This window comes from Ochotona curzoniae, unplaced genomic scaffold (genome assembly GCF_017591425.1).
Source record: "Ochotona curzoniae isolate NIBS_2020 unplaced genomic scaffold, NIBS_Ocur_1.0 scaffold_4506, whole genome shotgun sequence".
In the NCBI taxonomy this organism is placed as follows: domain Eukaryota; kingdom Metazoa; phylum Chordata; class Mammalia; order Lagomorpha; family Ochotonidae; genus Ochotona; species Ochotona curzoniae.
Window position 1 is genome coordinate 70,974,857 of NW_024467119.1, and position 23,565 is coordinate 70,998,421.

General features: G+C 34.5%; 1 protein-coding gene across 1 annotated transcript in view; it reads left to right on the top strand.

The window, feature by feature from the left end:
- USP38 (ubiquitin specific peptidase 38) overlaps window positions 1-21,214 on the top strand; it is a 32,564-nt gene extending 11,350 nt beyond the window's left edge. Inside the window, exons 5-10 of the mRNA XM_040966576.1 lie at window positions 4,860-5,018; window positions 7,662-7,855; window positions 10,993-11,086; window positions 12,094-12,200; window positions 13,294-14,656; window positions 17,950-21,214. Coding sequence (XP_040822510.1) covers window positions 4,860-5,018; window positions 7,662-7,855; window positions 10,993-11,086; window positions 12,094-12,200; window positions 13,294-14,656; window positions 17,950-18,111 — 2,079 coding nt within the window. The 3' untranslated portion in view covers window positions 18,112-21,214. The remainder of the gene's footprint in view (window positions 1-4,859; window positions 5,019-7,661; window positions 7,856-10,992; window positions 11,087-12,093; window positions 12,201-13,293; window positions 14,657-17,949) is intronic.
- Window positions 21,215-23,565: the final 2,351 nt, after the last annotated feature.

A 23,565-nucleotide genomic window follows, 5' to 3' on the forward strand; every position in this document is an offset into this window, starting at 1 on the left:
GCTTAGTTTCCTACCGATCTCATTTATTCATAATGAAGAGATTACACGCTATTACTAAATCTTAGTATAATAGTAGTTTTATAATTTTTAGAAAATTAAGATTGTAAGAATTTCCTTAAAGGAACATGTTTTCAGAATAGCTTGCATTTCATCACAAGAGCCCCACTGAAAACTAGCAGATAAAGGTACTGCTATTTATGAGAAAGTGCCATTAATGGGATAGATAGCACATATATAAATAATGGGAAGAATTTAAATGGTTTGAAGCCACTGACTGCTTTAAATTTTTTTTATGTCTGATAAGTTTGTGTGTGTGTGTTTTTTTTTAAGGAATTTATTAATACATTGGCTTCTCAGGGTTGCAGAAAATGAATGGTAATTATAACAGAGTTCACATCAATTCTCACGTTAAAATGATATTAATCTAAAAAGAACAGACTCAGTGTTTATACATATACTTCTAAGAATATTTTTACACTTCTTTCTCTCCCACCTACTCTGTCCATTTCTTTATTTTTTAGTTTTTGAGATAACATTTCAAATTTAAGCTATAGCCAAAGGCTTAATGCACACTAATTAAATCAACAGGTAAAAAGTATAAAAGTATAAAGACCCCTAGATCATAGGGGAGTATAGACAAGGGCTATAAACAGTAATCAAATAAAAAGATGGCCATTTTGTGACAATATTGGTCTTTGCTTTACAGTGACAGATCTTTATACTTCTTCATTATGAGCCCATATCCTACATTTTATTGACTCTACCTTTAGCTATGTGTCACTAATACTACCACTTTAAACCAAGCATGCTAGTTTTGAAATGATTTTATTTCAGTTATTTGACTATTGTTATTTCAGCTGAGAAACAGCAAAATGTTTCAGAAACCTGTCCAGCTACGTATCAGAGCGTGACAGGAAGGTACTGCTCTTCCTGTCTAGTTCTTAAGTCTATTAATCACAAAATTGAGGGAACACTAATGAACAAATGCATAATTTCAATGGTTAATTTTTACCTAAAAATATGATTGACCTCAGAACCACAGAGGCTGCTTTAATGCTTCATTTCCACCAGAAGAGAATTGACAAGCTTTGTAGTAAGTACACCTTCCTAACAAGTGATTACATTGCACATGATCACTTAGGATGAGTGATTTCTCTACCTCATTGTCCTGATTTAGGTGAGTTTGGTCATCAGGCTGATAACCTTTTAAATCTATACATTGAACAAAACTCAAATTTGGGTTAATGTAACAAATGTACTGGTAAACTCTTCCAAAGAGAAAAAACATCAATTATTTCTTCTTGTCATTAATCATAACCATAAAACATTTGAGAAATGGCTTACTTTCAAATTTGCTAGGAAGAAGATGATCTAATATAACTTAGTTGTCGGTTCTGATGTTACTTGGTCATCACACTGAGGATATTCCTTAATCTCTTTGTTAATTATGTCACATGGCTGTATTCCAAACCTATCTTTTTGCATACAGGTGTTTTTTTTTTTTTTTTGGAAAAAAAAAGATTGAAGATAGGTCCTTTGAAATGCTTGACTTTAAAATATTTGAAATATTTAGTTTATTGAACTATATATTAAACCACTACTAGATATTAAACCATTGAACAGTCAAGTTCTAAAATTGAGGATTATGATCTGGCATATTGAAGACTAAAAACAAAGTTGTAGTCATTGCCTAAAAACGGGCTGCCCTGAGCTCATTTAAGTGTGTCTTGTGCTTTTAAATGAATTAAGACACTCACTTACAAGTGTCTTGTGCTATAATTCAATCACCCATGCTGCAAGCAACCGAGTCTCAGGTCGAGGGGTTGCCAGGCATGAGCACCAGTTTGGAATTAACAGTGCATTCTATGCTTAGAATATCTTAGTGCAAACCATAACTGCTGTATAATGTATGTTATGGATCAAATTGCTTTTCGTACGTACACTTTTTGTCAGTAGAAAATGTCTTTCTACTTATTTTAAATATGCTATGGCAAATAGCAGTAGTAGAAAAAGAAAAATCAAAGCTATTTATCAAATAAAGTTTATATCATTGATCAAATAATACCTTAGTAAATATTACAACATTTTCAAAAACTTACCCTCCAGGATTTAACCAGCTTGGAAGTGCATCTATATAACTGTTATTTCAGTGTCAGTGATAGTGACCATTTAAGATGTAAGCAGCTCTGTAACCTGATTACACAAACCAAAGATATACTAGAAACATTTTTGGAAGATTTAGAACAACACATCAATAGTCATTTTTAAAGTTCTTTTCTCTGTCTCCCTCCTTCCCTTTTACAGGGAGGACATAAAATAATTTTGGATTTCTGACTTTTAGGAAAAGAATATGTTATACATGTGTCTCTATGGAACAAAATTACAATTTGTATTTGCTTAAAAATATATATATATGGGGGCCTGGCGCGATGGCACAGTGGTTAAGGTCCTCACCTTGCATGCCTGGGATCCCATATGGGCGCCGGTTCTAATCCTAGTGGCCCCGCTTCCCATCCAGCTCCCTGCCTGTGGCCCGGGAAAGCAGTCGAGGCCGGCCCAAAGCTTTGGGACCCTGCACCCGCATGGGAGACCTGGAAGAGGCTCCTGGCTTTGGATCGGCATAACACCGGCCGTTGCGCTCACTTGAGGAGTGAATCATCAGACGGAAGATCTTCCTCTTTGTCTCTCCTCTCTGTATATCCGCCTTTCCAATAAAAATTAAAATAAATCTTTAAAATATATATATATATATGATAGCTACAGAGTGAACTCACAAACTGGTAATTTAATGGTCACATTCATAGCTTTGATGGAGGTTAGACTAAAAGAAGGTCCTATAAAAACCAAAATGTGATTTAAGAACTGAAGCACATAAGTAAAGATAGACCGTAGAATGGAAAAAAGCATCAATATTGCCTTTTACCATAACTAATATAAATTTATAATATCAGATTAGAATTAATGATCACTTAGGAAAGTTATAGCACTGAGCTAATGGCGTGAACTGTTTCTGTAAAGTTTATTTCAGATTGGTAATTAACCCCTTAAATATTTAATTAACCCTATGTCAGTTAACGTTTTAGTCTATAATTTTGTTGTGAAAGAGGATTGTCATACTGGTCATCAATATCAACAGTTTTCTGTGTATTCATAGATAGTGACTATTTTTTATTTCCATTTTATTTTTAGGTCTCATTCCTTAAAAATAATAAAAATTTCTGATTTCTTTTATTTAGAACCATATTCTTTTTTTCAAGACTGGGAGATGGGATTTGCTCTAAAACCTCTTCCATGTGCTTATTTAAAAGAAAAATAACTGTTACTTTAGTTTGTTTTAGTTATAGTTTTGTTATGTTATATTTCAGTCATATTTATAAGGTATTTCATTTCTTTTTTAATAATTCATTTTATTTTGTATGATGTTAACATAGTTGAGAAGAATTCATTCCCATGTGGACCATTGATTAGGGTATAGAGGGTAGAGGAATGGGGGAAAGTGGATGAGATAACTGTTTTCCAATCTCCTCTTTTTTTTTCTGTATCTGGGAAAATTGGGGAGAGAAGAGATGGCCATTTCCATCAGCCCATCCACGTCAGTACCCAGGAAGTGGGGACAGCCATCCGATGTCATCCCAGGGTCCCTAATGTGGAGTATGTTCTGAGGATATTGCTTCAGTGGTTTGAATAGTTCTGAGATTCTTTTGATTTCCTTGCTCCATGGTTGGAGAAATCCTTCCAAGATCAATGTGCCCAGGTACTCGTCAAAGCTTTACTGGGAGCACTGTCCAATTGTTATGCCCTCCATGGTACTAGACATCCTCTGCAGGCCACAGTGACTGGTTGTCATGTCCCCCATGAGTATCTGGGCCTGCTGTCCACTGCAGATTTCAACAACTGATAACATCCAGTTCTGACACATGTACTCCTTGATCCTGTGATTTTCACCATGGTTGAGGTTCTGAGCCCAGTGATCCAGTTGGGGGTTCCCCAAAGAAACCTCACCAGAGGTAACCCAACCTGACTTGCGTGTGCCAACTGCTACAGGGTTCCGCCCAGTCTGTAACCCACATCAGCCTACACACACAGTGGTGGCTGTAGTCACTTGTTCTGTTCTATTCCCAGTCACTTCTCTTATGCAAACCAGTAATGGTGCAGCACAGGCTAACTGTACCCACCCCACATGCTCAGCCCTTATGCATACAGTGGAAACTGCAGCCTAGTTGGAACAATCCCCAATAATTCCACCAGGTCCACCCCAAGCCCCAGTTCCATATGTGCAGCAGACTGGTCTGTTTGTGAAACAGAATAGATTTTAACCTGTCAGATATTGAGTTCAAACACAAGTAAATCTAATTATACAGTGTTTAGTTCTTGTAAGTGAAAAGTTTAAATTTGCACTAGGTGGAGCTCTTTAGCTAATTATATCATTGTGCTGTTTTGTTTAATCTATTCCTATTCAGAGATATAATCAATATTCTGACCCTAGTGTCTTTCAGCTCGAGCCATTTCTTATTTTCAACTTAATATTTTATTTACTACTTTTTCACATAGCATTTTTTGTTTACATTTTGGTAAAAGTCTTAAATGTTCCACAAAATAAATACTGGGACAAATAAAATGTTAAAAGACCATACTTGAACAGGGAAAAAGTTGCTGAGGAATAATCAGTGAAAATATGTTCAGCTTCTCACAGTGACAGCAGTGACTACAATGCCTGTATTGTCCCTTTGTTTGTGTTTTTAGATGCAGCACCAGGTTCAGGAAAGGATTCTTACATGGCATTATAATCAAATGGGACTTTGAAAATTATGTTTACCCTGATATCCTAAGAGATGCTTGTCTTTTCTTTTTTTCTTCAGGTTGTTCCTCATGTGGTTAATTTAGTTCACTCTTTCAAAAGTAATGGCCTGCCTTCTAGTACAGCCTTCTTATTACAGTTAACTGAATTAATACACTGTATGATGTATCATTATTCTGGATTTCCAGATCTCTATGAACCTATTCTGGAGGCCATAAAGGTATGATGGTGTTTGTACTAATATTTACAGAATTGCAGAATATGATGTAATGGATAAATGTGGTGAGACGTTCCTGTAATTATCTGGGCAGTTTGCTATTTTATAGTTCTGTGCTTTTTGTTTGAAAATGTAGTTAGAATCAGATTTTATTTATAACAGCTTTTGGAGAATTTTTTAAAGAAAAATTACAGTAATATATACTCATAATATATTAATATACTTATATATCCATATGTGTATAATGTATAATAATTTTATGATGCTTGTTTTATATAATATGTGTAATGTGTGTAATGAATATGAGGGTATATATTTTACATGAATATATTATGTGTAGATACATTGTTTATATATAAAATACATTATATGAACAATGTATCTACACATTATATATTCACATAATATACAGATATGTACGTATTTATATATGCAAAATACACATATAAATATATAAAATGTATCTATGCATAATATATACACATAGAATATATGTGTATGTATTTTTATATGATATATATTATATCTATGGCATATATCCAAAATCAGAAATATTTTGGTTGTTTTTCTTGTGTTTGTGTGTATTTTTTAAGGTTTATTTATTTTTATTGGAAAGGCAGATATGCATAGAGAAAGAAAGGCAGAAATATTTTCCATCTGCTGGTTCATTCCCCAAGTGACCACACAGCCAGAGCTTCTTCCAGGAGTCAGGAGCTTCTTCCAGGTCTCCCAAGGCTTTGGACCATCCTCCACTGCTTTCCCAGGCCACAGTCAGGGAGCTGGAAGGGAAGTGGAGCTGCCAGGACTTGAACCAGTGCCTGTGTGGGGTCCCAGGTGTGCAGGACGAGGATTTTAGCCACTAGGCTACCATGCCACACCTGTCAGAAGTGTTTAAATGCACAAAGTACAACTTTGAGTCCAGCAAGTATAATTTAATAAGTTAACTTTAATTCCCTCCCCTTTTAAAATATGTTTTGCCATTGGACCATTCGTGAATGTCCATATTTCATAAAATCTTTAGTTAAATAATCTGGAGTTACGCTTGTTTTCAACAGTGGATCCAAAAAAGCATTGATTCCAATTTTTTTATAAATGGTTCTCTATAGTTTCTCTCAATAAACTTACCACATGATCAGGATATAGCAGAAGAAATAGAGAATTTAACCAAGACAGGCTTAATCATAAATTATTAAAAATTAGTTGTATTGGTAATGCTAAACATACACATACACACACGTAATTTTTGCTTATTTGAAACTCAGAGAGCTCCTTCCTCCAGTTCAGTCCTCAATGGCCAGGGTTAGGCGAGGTGGAAGCCAGGAGCCAGGAGCTCAATCCAGGTTTTTCACTTGGGCAGTGGAGACCCAAATGCTTAAGCCATGACCCACTGCTTCCCAAAGTGCGCATTCATAGGAAGGTGGATGCAGAACCAGCATTCAAAACCAGGCACCGTTACATGGGGTGTAGGCATGCCAGACAGAATTACAACAAGCCTTCCACCAATAATGTGAAGTAGGTTTGAGATCTGAAATATGATCTGAATCCTCATTTCACTTACCTCTGCATCTGAAATGGATTTCAGATATGTATAGAATGGATTTCAGAATGTATAGTTGGATGATGACAGCTGATTTTGATTAAGCCTCAAATGCCAAGACTGTTACATGTTCAGTCTGTCATAGCAGTATGTTGCTTTGGCACTTCAGAGTAAACTATGTACAGGAGCATTCTATCATGAACTTTGATCATAGTTTTGTGTGTTGTCCCTTTGTCCATAGATGTAAGCTATTACATTTGTTCCCTAATTGTCCTTCTTCAGTTCTTCAGTGATTTTCAAGTTGAAAATTCTAGCCATTCTTAATTCAAAGAAAGCGCTTCCTACTGTCAACCAACAACAACCAGATTAAAATTCCTTCATAAAATGTCTGTTTTCTAAGGTCCAAGCACCAGATAGTATTAGCAGTCTGGAAAAGCCTTAATTATTTTATTAGTTCTTCCTTATTCTGAAGTGCTCTATTTATGCTTGAAATCATTTGCATATAAAATAGTATCTCGTTCTTCACAAAGTTGATCAGTAGAATGTTTAGTGCTGTAATAATTTTCTGTGTGATTAAGCATGAAATTGAGTTTTATTTTTTAGAAGCATAAGTCATTATATTTAGGTGCTTTTATTTGTAACCTCTTAATTACTTTGAGCTTTTATTTCTAAACATTAATTCTGAATAAATATTTGTACTTGGTGAAAATAGAACATTCTTTATTTTTATTCTAAAATTTGAAAATGATTTTTTGCTAATTCAGTTTTGTGTTAATTTCAGATTTAATTGCACTACAGTATATCCTCAGATCTTGAAAGTTTTACTTTGCAGACATTTTTTCTGGCAGATAGACAGATACTTCTGGAAGATAAACAAATACTTCAAATGTGATTTGAATCCCTGAGTCTTGAGTATTTGAATTTGATAAAGCTATTCTTTTGGGAAATAATAATTTTTGCCATGTGCAATTTACTTTGATTTTTTATTTTGTCATTATTAAAGCTAAGTCTGAGGAAATAAGGAAATCTGAGGAGAAACATGTTTATGTTGTTAATTTAATAACAAAATAGGTTTTACTTAAGAGCTATTTCTCTTCTTTATGATACAGGACTTTCCTAAGCCCAGTGAAGAGAAGATTAAGTTGATTCTCAATCAAAGTGCTTGGACTTCTCAATCTAATTCTCTGGCATCTTGCTTGTCTAGACTTTCTGGAAAATCTGAAACTGGAAAGACTGGTCTTATTAACTTAGGAAACACGTGTTATATGAATAGTGTTATACAAGCATTGTTTATGGCCACAGAGTAAGTTTGCATTTCAGCCTTCATTTTAATCAGTGTTGATGAACTATAAAATGGTGCATTGTTTACACTTTTTAAATTTATGTTTTAATTTTTTTTTTTTAATTGGCAAGGCAGATACACAAAGACAGGAGATAGAAAGGTCTTTCAATAACTGGTTCACTCCCCAAGTGGCTGCAATGGCCGGAGCTGAACTAATCCTAAGCCAGGAGCCAGGAACTTCTTCTGGGTCTTACATGCAGGTGCAGGGTCCCAAGGCCTTTGGCCATCCTCCACTGCTTTCTCAGGATACATGCAAGGAGCTGGATGGGAAATGGAGCAGCTGGGGTATAAATCAACACTCATGCAGGTGAGGATTTAGCTACTATGCCGTAGCACCAGACCATTTATGCATTTTTTTATGCATTACATAAATACTACTGTTTCTGTATATTTGCCTTATTCAGAAATGAAATTTCTTGTATCATGCTCCATATTTAGATGCCGTTTGTTTACAATTTTTTAAGTATACTTTAAATGCAGAGAGACAGACACAGAGAGAGATCTTCCATGAACTGGTTCATTCCCACAAAAGACTACAACAGCCTGGGTGGGCCAAGCTAAAGCAGGAAGTGGGAACTCCATCTGGGTCTTTCAGTATCAGTGGCAGGAACTTAAGTTCTTGAGCCATCATTCCCAGCAGGTACACTAACAAAGAGCTGTGTTAGAAGCAGGATAGCTAGGATTCAAACCGGCTTTCCTGGTAAGAATTTGGGTATCCCAAGTAGCAGCATAACTTGTGAGCTCCTTTGTAATAGTGTAACAATGGGATTGATTAGTTTCCAAAGAAATGCAAGGCCTGTGGAGTCCTTTTCTGTTATTCCATAGAACAGTGTATTTTTTTTAAACCTGTATATATTTTGAGAGTACCGTAGTTTGGTTTTATCTGCTTAAAGATATTTTTGCTCTTTAGAAGATCTAGCTTTTTGTTTTTGCTATTGTTTCGCTGTTTAAAGAAGTTAAAGTTCAACTTCAAATGCAAAATGGTAGTTATTGAACAAATATATAAAGCAGTCATTCTTTTGCCCCTTTATGGATTTACACGCATTCCATTTTCCCCCAGCAAGTAGGAACCAGGAGATGGTATAGAATGCTGAACGTGAAACTACTAAGCTTTCCAGAAAGAAAAAAAATGTGGCTGAATTTTTTCTTTAATGCTATTAAAGTATTCATGAAATTTGCCCAAAGATGTTTATAAATTGAATTTCAAGCTTTTAATTTTTTATATTATTTTTTGAATTTCAAGCTTTTATAAATTGTTTTGCCTGCCTAGAGGAAACAAGCCATTAGATGTAGAGTTAGTTATATTGTGTTTTTTTGTTCCAGATTATACCAACAGCACTAAGGTGTTTTGTGTTTGGTTTAGTGTTTTGTTTTTAAGTTTGCTTATTTTTTTGCTAGATTGTTTGTTTTGTTTTTAACAAAAATATGCCATTAGGCCTAGTATTGTGTTTCTAAATTTAAGACTGAAAGAATCTATGTCTCACCACTAGAGGTCTTTCATTTCAAACATCTCATTTTACAAATAATAGAAAAGCTCACATCCAAAACAGTTTTAACTGGCAAGAACAATTTGAAGGGTGTGTCTTATTACATAGTAATCAGTAGTACTATCTCAGAGTAGAATGATGGTGTATTTTATTTCTTGGGCAATAAATGAATTCTTTTTCGTGGCTTAAAAGAAAATTTAATCGAAATAAGCAAAAAATAAGATAATTCCGTTCCCAAAGAGAATTTGTTAACAAATTTGTTTATGTTGTTCTAATCTTTTCTTGTGTGTGTGAAAGTTACTTGTTCCTATCTAATAAACAAATGCAAAAATATCTTTAAGCAGATAAAACCAAACTATGGTACTCTCAAAATATATACAGGTTTAAAAAAAATACACTGCTCTATGGAATAACAGAAAAGGACTCCACAGGCCTTGCATTTCTTTGGAAACTAATCAATCCCATTGTTACACTATTACAAAGGAGCTCACAGGTTACCTAATGATACTTGCATTCTGCACATTTTAAAAATATATTTGCAGGGAATCTTATTTGTATATTTTTTTTGCAACCACTTCTTTTTATCATTTAATAATTTATGTTGAAAATATTCCAATGTCAGGAGAGTCCACATCTAATTCTGAGAATATGTATTTACATGCTTTATGTAACTATATTCCTGTTGAATGTTAGATAGTGTAGCTCATTATTGACATAGCTCTCTGTATATATACTGATGAGAGAGGATTTTCTTTGAATAGAGTATGCCAGCTCACTTTGCAGAGAAATTGTAGTATGCCCCTCATAGTTATATCAAGAGCAGCATTTGATAGAATCAATCTTCAGTTGTTTTCTATCTGATATGAAATTTTCTTTAAATTGTATACTGCTATACTCTTTTCATTTATATTTCTCTTCTAAATATGCTGTTCTTTTCTGTGTTCATCTATTTATCCTTTCATTTTTCATTATTTTACTTACAGTAGGTATGATAATCATGTTAAATTCTTTTCCTACAATCATATGATTCAAAATTGTGTAGCATTGTATTTATAAAGTTTTTTATGTAGACAATTCTGTCATTGTTCAGAAATAGTGTTTGGATTTTAGAAAGCCTTTTCCCTGTAAATTTCCCCTTACTTTTCTTTGAATAACTTCAATATTTTATTTTACATTTTGTTCATTGTTCCTGTGTGACATTTGTGAAGATATAAAAACTTATCTAACATCATTTTTAAAATAGATACCTAATTGTGCTCTTTTTTTCATGCTGTGATAGGAGCATGCTCTTTAAATCACTAAAACTTTATACTTTAGCAGCATATTTAAATTTGAAAGAATCTAGAAGTTGTCTACCTATAAATTAGTAATCTATTTCTATTGTTAATCAAGAAAATAAGATGAGAACACATAGGCCATTGCCAGGTTTGTAATGTGTATTTATCATCAATCTCTACTTCCTTCCTTCCATACCATAGGATCGATAAGTACCTTGTTAGATTAAGGACCTTCACATAAATGAAGTTTTACTTTTAAATTAATAGGTTTACAAGCCAAACTTCCTGTATCTTTTTTAATGCATGTCTTTATATACATGTTGTTCTCTTTCAGTTTCAGGAGACAAGTATTATCTTTAAATCTAAATGGGTGTAATTCACTAATGAAAAAATTACAGCATCTTTTTGCTTTTTTGGCTCATACACAGGTAAGTGTGTATATGCAGTGTGTGTGTGTGTGTGTGTGTGTGTGTGTGTGTATGTGATCATTGATAGTAGTCCATAAACTTCACATTCTCCCCAACCCTTTTAACTAGTGTAAGTCATGTATCTCATACCAAGAAAACTTAAGTAAAGTGTTGTCACGTTTGAGAATATCTGGTATCAGAACTATAAGGATAATTTTGAGTGAAGTCCCTATATAATTAAGAAAACTTTTTTTAATAATTAGTATGGTAACATTTATTGACAATTTTTCTCTAGTTCTTATGCTAAATCCGGAATCTCATAATCCTCAAGACAGTTTATCAAATAGAATGGTCTGTCCATTTTATTGAAGGGTTGGCCTGAGTAACCTGCTCAGGATCAGAATATGATCAACTCCAGCCCATGCTCAACCAGCAGTCTAACCTTCCTTCCCTCTAAAGGATACAGAAAACTTGAGTTAAAAGGTTTTGCTTTTGTGTGTGTGGGGGGGGGGGGGGTTGGTTTTGGTTTGGGGGGGTTATTGTTTGGTTTTGGTTTTTGTTTTCTTTTTTAACTGAGGATTCAGTTGTTTTATGCAAAAGATACTCACAATATTGGAAAAATTCCAAAGTTTCAGATTATAATTATCTTTTCATTTATTGTGACATAATCTGATAGTTGCTCCTGAATCTATGATCAACCAATAGACTAAATTTCCTCTCCACTTAAAAACATAAGTCAATAAGTTACCTAATGATACTTACATTCTGCACATTTATTGCATACACTTAGTCAAGGAAATTTTCACCTGAAGGACATATACATGACTGTATTTGTCACATTTAGTGTTTTTAAAAAATTATGAACCTCATATATGACTGTCATAGAGAAATAATACAAGGAGCTGTAGCATTAAGAGTTAGATCTGGGTTCTAATATAATGCCTTGTTAAACCTAATAGATTAAGATTTCAATTATTTGGTTCATACTGTAAGAATTACTTCTGTGTTTTTTCTATGGCTGACAAAAGAGGGAAGCATATGCACCTCGGATATTCTTTGAGGCCTCCAGACCTCCGTGGTTTACTCCCAGGTCACAGCAAGACTGTTCTGAATACCTCAGGTTTCTGTTAGACAGGTAAAAACTTAATGTCTTCTAATAAAAGTTGATTTCTGCTAAATCTTGTTTTTATATTTAAAAGACATATTTCAAGTGTTGATTTTTAAAATGCCCTTAAATCTATTGTAAATTTTCCTTTTGTTTTTTGTTTGTTTCTTTTTTTAATTTTCTTTAGGCCAGCACTTCTCAAAGGGCCCCTTAAGGTTTTCAAAACACTTTCAGGAGTCTGTGAGGTCTTCTGTCTTCCAGCCACAAATGTGTGGGAAGCCAGATTTCTTCACATACTTCATCCAGCAAAACATAGCAATGGATGAAATCCAGAGCAGATATAAGGATCCAGCTGTCTTCTGTTAAGCCAGATATTTAAAATATTTGCACTGAAAGAGTGCCATTCTTCTTGTCAGTTCTTTATTTTAGAAAGTATAACTTTCATTTAAGCTGTTATTTATGTTAGCCTGTGCTAGGTTTATTATTATTTAAATGTAATAGTTTTTCACTTTTATTCTATTGTGAGTATACTATAAGTCAAATAGATGTAACCCATATAAATGAAAGTTTTTGGGTTCCTTAGTTGTTTTTATAAAGGAATCTTAGAACCAAAGAACTAAGAGCTACTTCTTTGGATCAATTTATAACTGTGTTAGATTGGCATATTTTACTGTCTCCTTACCTTAATCAATAAAACTTATTATCTTTTTGTGTCTTCCCCTTTTTACTCCTCTAGAATATGAATGATAAAGTTAATTGAGCCCAACATGTGCCACCTTTCTTCCTTCCAGTTAAGGATGACTTCAAACATTCCATTGACTTTTTGTTGAGATGTAAGGTAGACAGAAATATGTGAGATAATTAAGGAAATAGGTTTAATGAACCATAATAAATACTATTAAATGGCACTGTAAGATAATAGAATGAGATTACAGAATAGTCATAGCCCTCTAACTTCTTTTCTATGTTCTCAAACTGTTATTCTTGACTAACAGAGAAGCTTAATTTTTAAATTAAGCATATTTGATAAAAAATAATTGTTTTTATAAGCTACCAATTTTTAAAATAGATATGAAATTTAAGCCTAAATGAAATAGCTATATAATTATATACTTTCCTGCAGGCTCCATGAAGAGGAAAAGTTACTGAAAGTTCAGTCTTTGCACAAGTCTTCTGAAAGCCTCGGGTGCAGTGAAAAGTCTCTACAGGAAGTAGTCAGTAAAGCAGCTGCACTAACAGAAACCCCCTGCACAAGTGATAGTGATAAGACTTTAATAGAAAAAATGTTTGGAGGAAAGCTACAAACTCACATACGTTGTTTGAACTGCAGGAGTACCTCACAAAAAGTAGAAGCCTTTACAGATCTTTCCCTTGCCTTTTGTCCTTCCTCTGCTGTGGAGAACTTGTCTTTCCAAGACCCAGCGTCATCGCCCAACATGCATGATGATGGCCTGCTCCAAACCATTGTGTCTGGTCCTTCAAAGGAATCAGTGGTGTATAATCCAGCAACAGCTGCCTTTGTCCATGATACAGTTGTGGATGAAAGAACAATACACAGTCTTCCTGATGAGTTTCACTGTGCTGACAGCACTTCTGTACCTAATGAATCTAACAGGATTCTTGCTAATAAAGATGTACCTCAAAAATCAGGAGGTGAAATCACACCTTCAGTGACTGACTTACTAAATTATTTTTTGGCTCCAGAGATTCTTACTGATGACAACCAATATTATTGTGAAAACTGTGCCTCTCTGCAGAATGCTGAAAAAACTATGCAAATCACGGAGGAACCTGAATACCTTATTCTTACTCTCCTGAGATTTTCGTATGATCAGAAGTATCACGTGAGAAGAAAAATTTTAGACAATGTGTCACTGCCACTGGTTTTGGAGTTGCCAGTTAAAAGAACTACTACTTTCTCTTCATTGTCAGAAAGTTGGTCTGTAGATGTTGACTTCACTGATATTAGTGAGAACCTAGCTAAGAAATTAAAGCCTTCTGGAACTGAAGAGACTTGCTGCCCCAAATTGGTGCCCTATCTGTTAAGCTCTGTTGTTGTTCACTCTGGTGTGTCCTCTGAAAGTGGGCATTACTATTCTTATGCCAGAAACATCACAGGTACAGAGCCCTCCTACCAGATGTGCCACCAGTCTGAAACTCTGGCTTTAGCCTCCTCCCAGAATCATTTACTAGGGAGAGAGAGTCCCAGTGCAATCTTTGAACAGGATTTGGAAAGTAAAGAAATGTCAAAAGAATGGTTTTTATTTAATGACAGCAGAGTGACATTTACTTCATTTCAGTCAGTCCAGAAAATCACAAGTAGGTTTCCAAAGGACACAGCATATGTACTTTTGTATAAAAAACAGAATAGCACTAATGGTTTAAGTGGTAGTAATCCAGCCAGTGGACTCGGGGTAAATGGAGATCCGCCTCTACAGAAGGAACTTATGGATGCTATAACAAAAGACAATAAACTATATTTGCAGGTAAGTTATACATGCTAGCTTTATTATTTGTGGAAAATATTAAACAGTTGAAAAGTGGTTAAATTAGTACCCTAATTTTAAAATCTAACAACTTTTTACAGGAATTCTGTAAATTTTTTTAAAGATTTCTTCTGCTTATTTGAAATGCAGAGTTACAGAACAAGAGAAGGAGCAACAGAAAAAGATCTTCCATCTGCTGGTTCACTTCCCACATGGCCACAACGACCAGGACAAGGCCAGGCCAAAGCTGGGAGCCAGAAATGTCTTCCCTATCTCCTGTGTGGGTGCAGAGGCCCACCCTTTGGGGCTTTCCCTGCTTTTCCCAAGCTGCTAACAAGGAGCTGGATCAGAAGGGGGACTGCCAGGACATGAACCAGTGCCCATACAGGATGCCAATGTCACATGCAGTTGCTTAACCTCAGTCACAAAGCTGATCCAAAAATCCCAAACTTGAGTAAGGGTTTATATGAAATGGACTCTACCTACTTAAATTGTTTTATTTTGTAACACTGTGAATGAAGTATGAAAACTTAAGAATTAGATGCACTTGAGATAATCTGTTTTTTTTAATTATAAAAGATGTGTTCACTACAAAATCATACAGAACACTTAATAAAAATAAAATACCTACCCCCGTTGTCCTCAATCCCACCCACCCTAAAAAATAGCTGTTAAATTTGAAATTTATTCCTGTAAAACCTTTGCGTAAATTTTTTAAAGATTGTTTAAGGAACATTAAGGAACATTAAGAAACAAAATAAAGAGAAAATTTTTTTTGTTCTTTATGGAGCTTAATAGTATAAATCAAAGAGATGATAAAGGGATTGGTAAATAAAAGCCAATGAAGGAAAATTCTGTATGAGATGAATTTATTCCTAAGTAGGCCTTCTTCAAGGAATTATTGCTGAAAATATTTTTCTTTGAATCCTGTCAACTTGGTGCCAGTATGAAGTTGTTAATGGGATAATGCAAATGATTTCAAGTTTTTAAATGAAAAATTTGTTTGAAAAGTCATAAAATTCCCAGAAGATAAATTAAAATAAGAAAAGTCCCAGCTGGTACACTTCCATCCCTGCTTCCTGCTAATAATTCAGCAGGATGGAAGATCTTTTTCTCTTTCTCTCTCTCTCTCTAACTCTGACTTTGAAATCAATACATCTTTGAAACAAAATCCAATAAAAAACATTCAGTGGACCAATGTAGTCCTGATTTTTTGATGGAAAATTTTGCAGAATTGTTCAGATTTGCTGTTATCAGTACCCAAATTAGAATATATGATAGGTTTTAAGATTTTTAATTTGAAAGGCAGAGTTACAGAAAGAGGAAAAGAGAGAGAGACAGAACGTCCATCTGATGGTTCGCTCTAAAATGACCACAACAACCTAACCTTCAACAGAAACTCCACATGGGTGCAAGGGCAAACATAGGGCCAGAAGTGACTCACCTAGAACTCCAACTGGTGCATGTATGGAATGTCTGCATATCTGCCAGCAGCTTAACATTGCTACACCACAGCTCTAGCACCACATGATAGATTTTTAAAGGAATACATCAGTACTTTATATGACACAAAGGAGTCAATATTTGGCACTGGAGTATGTTTGTCAACTGAAACATTTTGTGGGGTAGACATTACATAGCAGAGACAAAAATTATAAATGCTGTAAATGACATAGTAGAAGAAAAACATTTTTAATAAGTATTTCACAAAATAGATTTTAAAAGTCCCTATCAGTTAGGGACTTTTAAACCAGGGACTGGTTAAATAGGCCATGCTGTTACCAGAAATTCTTATCGAAATTTTCTTTAAACCACAAAACAGATATTTATCATTCTGAGTTTTGAGAGTTACACAGTACTGGCTGGATACACTACTGTGAAATAAGTTGTCTGTAATATGAGGAATAAATACCAACCTGGTTTGTTTTCCTGTATACTGAAAAACTGAGCCTCATTTAAGGGGGAAGAATAGTTACTTTAAACATTTAGCTAGAAAATTTAAGAGTATTACCTTATGAAATGTAGCAAAGTTACGCGACTGAATTGGAAAATTGCAAATAAAGTTTTTTATTTATTTTTTGGGAGGCAAAAACGGAGACAGAGCTTCCAGCTCCCCAAATGCCTGCAGTGTCTGAGGCTGGGCCAGTACCAAAACGAGTAGCCAGGAGCACAACCCAGGTCTCCCACATGGGTGGTAGGAGCCCAGTTACTTGAATCATCACTGAAGCTCTGCACTGGCAGGAAGCTGGAGTTAGGAGTTGGAGCCAGGAATCAAACCCATCTACTCCAGTGTGGTATGTAGGCATCTTAACCACTGAACTACATCCTGGCTCCCCAAGTTTTGTTACTAAGGCTTATTGTATGTTGAAAATTCCTCTGGATGATTACGCTAACAAGGACTATTCAGTTAGCAGTGTCTTTTAGACTTTATTATCAGCAATCACATATGTCTGAAAAATGGGAACGGAATGTTCTGTGTATTCTTTCAGGAGTTTCAAGGAATTTTTATATCCAGTTTAACACCTTGCTAGATGAATATGCCATTATTTATTGTTCTGGTTGAAGCTGAATACCTAATAGTATTCTAACCTGTGATTATTAATGTTGAATACCTAATATTTGCTTGCCATATTGATGAATACACCAGAATAATAAAGCTTGTAAGGGAAATTTAAGTGCTACTATAAAGCAGTAGGCTTTACTTCTCAATGTTTTTTCTTTATACTTATTATTTGTTGAGAAATAAAAACAAGAAAGGGGTAGAAAGAAGTCAGACTTCTTCCCTTTAAACCTTTGATGTAATCACTTTCAAAGTAGGTTCAGTGAATAAAGAGTTGATAGTCCATTTTGCTAATGTTTAAATTCAGCAATCTGTGTAGTGGAAGTGAAATCTATTAATGTACATATTTGTATTTTTGTATATTCATATATGTATGTACATATATATTATAAAATATACGTATGAATGTTACTGTAGCTGTTATATTTTTCTGAGAAATTTTGTAATTTAGGGTCTTCAGGGTCCTGGACCTCTTGAGACATGAGATAGTAAAACAAAGTAACTTAGAATCTGTCATTACAAAGAGTTTATGCCAGGATTTCTTTCTCTTGCTTGCTCTTAAGGTACTCATGCGCTTCACTAGAATTTGGTAAGGTTTAGTGTCAGTATTTTTAATGGTACTGAAATTTGAATCATGCTTATTAAGGATTACGTCAGATTTAAGTGGTGTATGGGTAATATACCCATCCTCTATATTTATATTTTAATTTCATAAAATTGTTTTTCATTTTAGGAACAAGAGTTGAATGCTCGAGCACGGGCCCTACAAGCTGCATCTGCCTCCTGTTCTTTTCGGCCCAATGGATTTGATGACAATGACCCCCCAGGAAGCTGTGGACCCACTGGTGGAGGGGGAGGAGGAGGATTTAATACAGTGGGCCGACTCGTATTTTGATGCTAAGAGAGTCCAAAATGCATTGATCACAAAATATCCAATACTATGACTGTTAAAATGTCATACTGTAACAAATATCATATCTTTATTTTTTCTTTTCATTAGACCCTTATAATTTAAGAAAACACACTCAGTGCTTGTTTTTATTTTCTAATACATTTATCAACAAAGTGCATCATGGGGAAAAAAATCTACCTCTTAAAATTCCACTTGCTTCTATGGTTAGATATGCTTGACCAAAAATTGTTTGGAGTAAAATATGTACCTAGTCTAATTAAGCTGCATTAAATCTGGTAGAAGCATTTTAAATGGTCTACTCTCAGTTTTACTGAACAAAATATGTAATTGATCTAGCATTCTTTATTAAAAAAAATTGATAGTAGAGGTAAGGAAAAATTTTCTAAAAGAAATTTATTTCCAGTGTAGTTATCCCATATTCAAATTTTTGAAAATACTGGAGATGACACATTCTCTAATGAAGGCAATAATTTTAACATAAAATTTATCAAGCAGTAATACTTTCAGGTTTTTGTTTAGTACTATCTTAAGCATCACTGTATCTACATTACAAGTACAAATGCTAAAAAGGATTATTTATACAAATATGTTGAATGAATTGATTTTAAGAAAGGTGCATGATTCTGTAGGAGCAATGTTTTTACGTAAAAATTGCTAACTGTAGTATTTCTAATTGTTCAAAGATTTTAAAATTCTATTTCAGGGAGTATATCTTGTGTGTGTTTTGAAGGAGGTGAGTTCTGTATGTGCCTTGTAGTACTGTAATTTAAAAATAGAAATATTTGGCTGCAGAAACTTTTTTTTTATGAAATGTTAGGAAGTAAAATTTTGTGCTAACATTAAAATTATAACTTTTGAAAGGTATTAGATTTTCCAAAAGTAAAATATGATGGTTCTAAATCAATAAGTGTGATAGTTTGTTTTTAACTCTTAGAACAAATTCAGAGGAAATGAACCTAGTTAAGTAAAAAATCATTTTTGATTTTATTACTTAATGCTCAGAATATTAAGCATTGAGTGAATATGTTCAGAGTTCCATATTTGGGGGTTTTGTTTCTCTGAGTCGTGTATTTTACATAATTGTTTCTCTTTCCTAGATTTAGATAAAGTGTTAAAATGCTAGAGTTTTCTTTTACCAGGAAACTGGGAACACATCAGTTCAGTTCACATGGGTCTTGATTATGTAGCACAAGAGTTATCCCAACTGCCCACTTTCCTAAAGATTTCAACTTATCCATGGATGTTCATTGTTCGGAAGAGTGGTCTCATTTATTTTGAAAACATTTTAAGGAAAGAATGTTCTTTGGTGATTTGGAATTTATTTTTTTCCCAAGCTTTTATGGCAGTGGTTAAAAACAGAACTCCCACCTTCATTCCACTGCCTGCTACTTGTAACCTATGTTCAGTCACCAGGAAGATTAGAAAGTGAATTGAATTGAAAACTGAAAATTCCTTTCAAAATTAACTAAGAATCCTCTTCCCTATAAATGAATGAAGCAGAAGAACTTTTATCATTTGTTCCTATGAGCTTTCTCTTGTCCTAGCAGTATAAGATATGCTTTATAATTAGTTATCCATGGATCAAATAGTGATTTATCAGGTTATATCCATCCTAGCATGTATTAAAATTGGTGCTCTCATTTCATGCTTGGTAGATATTGGGCCAAGATACTTTTAGGAACCTTCATAAAGACAGTTTGATTTACACAGTCTTATATATAAATGTTTTTCATAGTTTGTGTGTGTCATATTGTATGTTAAATTTTCAGAATGACAATGAAATATGAAATTCTGATGCTATTCAAATTATAATGTGATACCTATATTTAAAAACCTTGATGTTCCTTATAAAATTTAAAAATGAGAAGAATTTTATATACTAAGTTATCATATTGGTCTATCAGGCATATTTCTGATAATTAAACTTCAGTACCTCATTTACCAGATTTGAAAAAAAATTACAACCAAAATAATAAGCTTCATTCAAAACCCCATCCAACTGAATTTTTGAATAACTCTTTTGCTCTAATGCTAACAGTCCTGTGACTTAATTTCAACTCTGTTTGTTAGGCCTTTTATTTCTCCTGTATTTCTAACTCTACTGTTTACCTCTGACAAATGTTTTTATGAAATCTGTGAGGGCTAACTAGTACATTGCTGCCATTCCTCTCTAGCTCCATCCAAGATTATCAGTTTAAATGAAGTAGTGTGTTGCTGCTGAAAGCAGTGCATTAGGTTCCACTACTAACAGAAATGAGTAAATGGATATTTGAGTATTTTCCTTTCAAAAATACTTGTTGACACAATGAGAAAAGTAGAATTTTTTTCCAGAGAAATGTGAAGAAGGAAATGTATGTTGTGTGGTCATGTAAACCTGGGCAAAGTGTCTGGTAACAGGTGGCCCTTCAGCTTTGGTTCATGATATTTACATAGCTCAGCAAATGGGAAGAATTATTCACTGCCTTTCTAGCTCAGTAATCAGAGAGGCAGGTAGTGTAGAAAGAGGGATTCCTGACTCCGGACTCCATATTTTCAAATATCAGAACTTTGGCTATAAAGATCCCTAATGAAGCATAGAGGTATTGGGAATTCTTGTGGAAGATGTAAAGAGCCAATAATATTAATTTACAATTCAGAGAACAAAAATATTTCAAAACTATCTCTGTAAAGTTCAACTTTCTAATGTTCTTTGCTCCTTTGGTTTATTTTGATATACCATCTCTTTTAAGCTATCTTCTGATAAGACAAGATTGGCAGCTTATTGTGTGCCCAGCTTAGTTTAAGAAAACAAAATTGGCATACAGTAATTATTGAAAATCACCATTTTGATGTTATGTACTTTGCTTCAGATCTTAATTCTCATATCACTTTGTATTACTGATTAGTTTATGTAACATACTAAACACAATGCTTTTGAGTTAAGTACTTCACATACTATAATTCCTATAGGTTTTATATAATACTTTATTTATAAAATACTATGATTTATATATACTTTCACCAGCTATGTTTTTTTAATGAGTTGAGATTTCTAAAATTAACTAGTAAAGTAGAAAGGAGTAAGTTAGCTCATATTTTACAAAAACAACAACAACAACAAAAAACTTTAGGACATGTTAACTTTTAAGTTTTGTTTTATTTTATGTATTTGAAAAATGGGCAGAGCTCCCATCTGGTGGTTCACTCCCAAAGGCCTACAATGAGAAAATGGGTCAGGGCTGAAACCACGAGCCAGGAATAATGCAAGTTTCTTACATACATGGCCGGAACTCATTACTTGAGCTATCACTGTTGCCAATTAGCATCTGTTTTTACAGGATCCAGGAGTCAGGAGCCAGAGCCAAGAATCAATTCCAGGTACTCCACTATGTAAGACAATGTCTTAACGGCTACACTGAACACCCATTTGTAATTGGCTTGTTTTTATTGGAAAGTCAGATACACAGAGAGGAAGAGAGACAGAGAGGAAGATCATCCACCCACTGATTCATTCCCCAAGTGGCCACAACAACTGAATCTGAGCCTATCACAAGCGGGAGCCTCTTCCAGGTCTCCCGCATGGTTGCAGGATCCCAAGGCTTTAGGCTATCCTCGACAGCTTTCTCAAGCCACAAGCAGGGAACTGAATGGAAAGTGGGGCCGCAGGGATGTGAACTGACGTCCATATAGGATCCCAGTGTGTGCAAGGCAAGGACTTTAGCCACCTGGCTACTGAGCTGAACCTGCGTGTATTATATTCTTAAGTGTTCGTCAAACTGGCAAGTATCTTCATATTCTTAATTTGTTTTACTAGCCATTTTTCATTGAGTTATTTTTTGTATATGAATCTAATTCAGTTGAAGGAGAGATTTTTTTGTGTTTTGTTTTTTGTTTTGTTTGTAAGACTCAAGCTAGACAGTACTTCAATGGAAAAAATAAAATGAATGTGTTTTTTTAAAAAAAGAAAACCTGCTTTCCATATGAAATTTCTAAAGATTTTTTTCCCCAAGAATTAAAAATGAAGATTTTTATAAGATCTATACTCTGGGTTTTATGAATTTGGAAGGATTTGTTATATGAAGCCTTTTGCCCTAATGTTACATAACTAGTGTGGATTTACCATTAAAAATAGAATCTAAGAAGTCAGCCAAGTATATTGCCAGCTCTCGTCAGTGTCTGTCACGGCCTGCAGTTGTTTTTCTCTCAATCTCCAGTTTTGCTGTGTGTGCTAGATAGACTTTCACACACTCCTACCTTGATTTCAGAAAGATGAGGTTAGGCTTGCCTGCCCAAATCAGTGGCTATCAACCTTTCATGTTAGAATTGCTTGGACAGTACTTAAAAAAAAAAAAAAAACAAAGAAAAACCTAAATCCAGGCCTCATCCCAGACCGATTATATTGGAACTGGACATCAGCATTCTTTAAAATTGCTCATGTGAATTTAATATACAGCCTGAGTTGTGAAGTTCTCTGCTAGAAAAAGAGATTTTTTTTCCCCTAGGGTTTTCATCCAAGAGAGCTAACGTATGTTGAGTTTCTAACAGATTCCTGCACACTGGCAGATGTTTATGTCTTTTGAACTTAAGCAGTCCTGTAAGTAGGCTTATATCCATGCTCCTCCTCACCCGTTTAATGTTAAAGAAGACAAAGGCTCAGATTAAGCAGCACGCTCAACATAGTTCATAAAACTCAAAGCTCCAAGTCTTAATCCAATACTACAGAAATCCAAAGTCAGTGCTTCGATGGGGAAACAGCAACAAGAAGATGTGAGCAAACGGATTCAGCACATTACACATTAAAATCTTACATTTTAGGAAATAAAGCTTCTACGGTCTGTTTCATTCACCCTTTCACATTCCAAGCATGAATCCTTAAAAAAAGAAGAGATCTGCTTTTATTAAAATCTATATGGGGTAAATCTACAAGTTTGAGAAATATAGTTCGCTCCACACGTCTCTCACCTCATTTCTGTCCATCCTTATCAGCATTGGGCCTTACATCATTTTTACTCGAAGATGCATCTTTGCTGTCTCTATGTAGGTCACAGGGTAGCCTGGCAGTCTCCTCATCCCACATTCTCCTTCCTGCTTTCACTTGACTGATTGCTGCTCACTTTCAGTGTACTGTAATCTTAATACTAACCTCCCAAACTGGTCCATCCCCACTCTTATCCTGGCTTGTATTTTCTGTTCTTTTGAAAAGGCTTTGCGTTGCTAATAGAGCTAAATCAGCTTTGGAGCAAAGGCTTATCTTTCACACCCCCACAAAGATGAAAAGAAAACTGAAATGATCCAGTTTTGTTTGAATTCTGATAGGAATTTAACTACATTGGAACAAAATCTTAACACAAGTTAGAGGAATAAACATAGCATTTTAGGAAATAAGGTACACAATATCCAGCATCTGATCAGAAGTTAACCTGTGTTCAAAGAAGGAAAATGTCATTCAGATGCAGG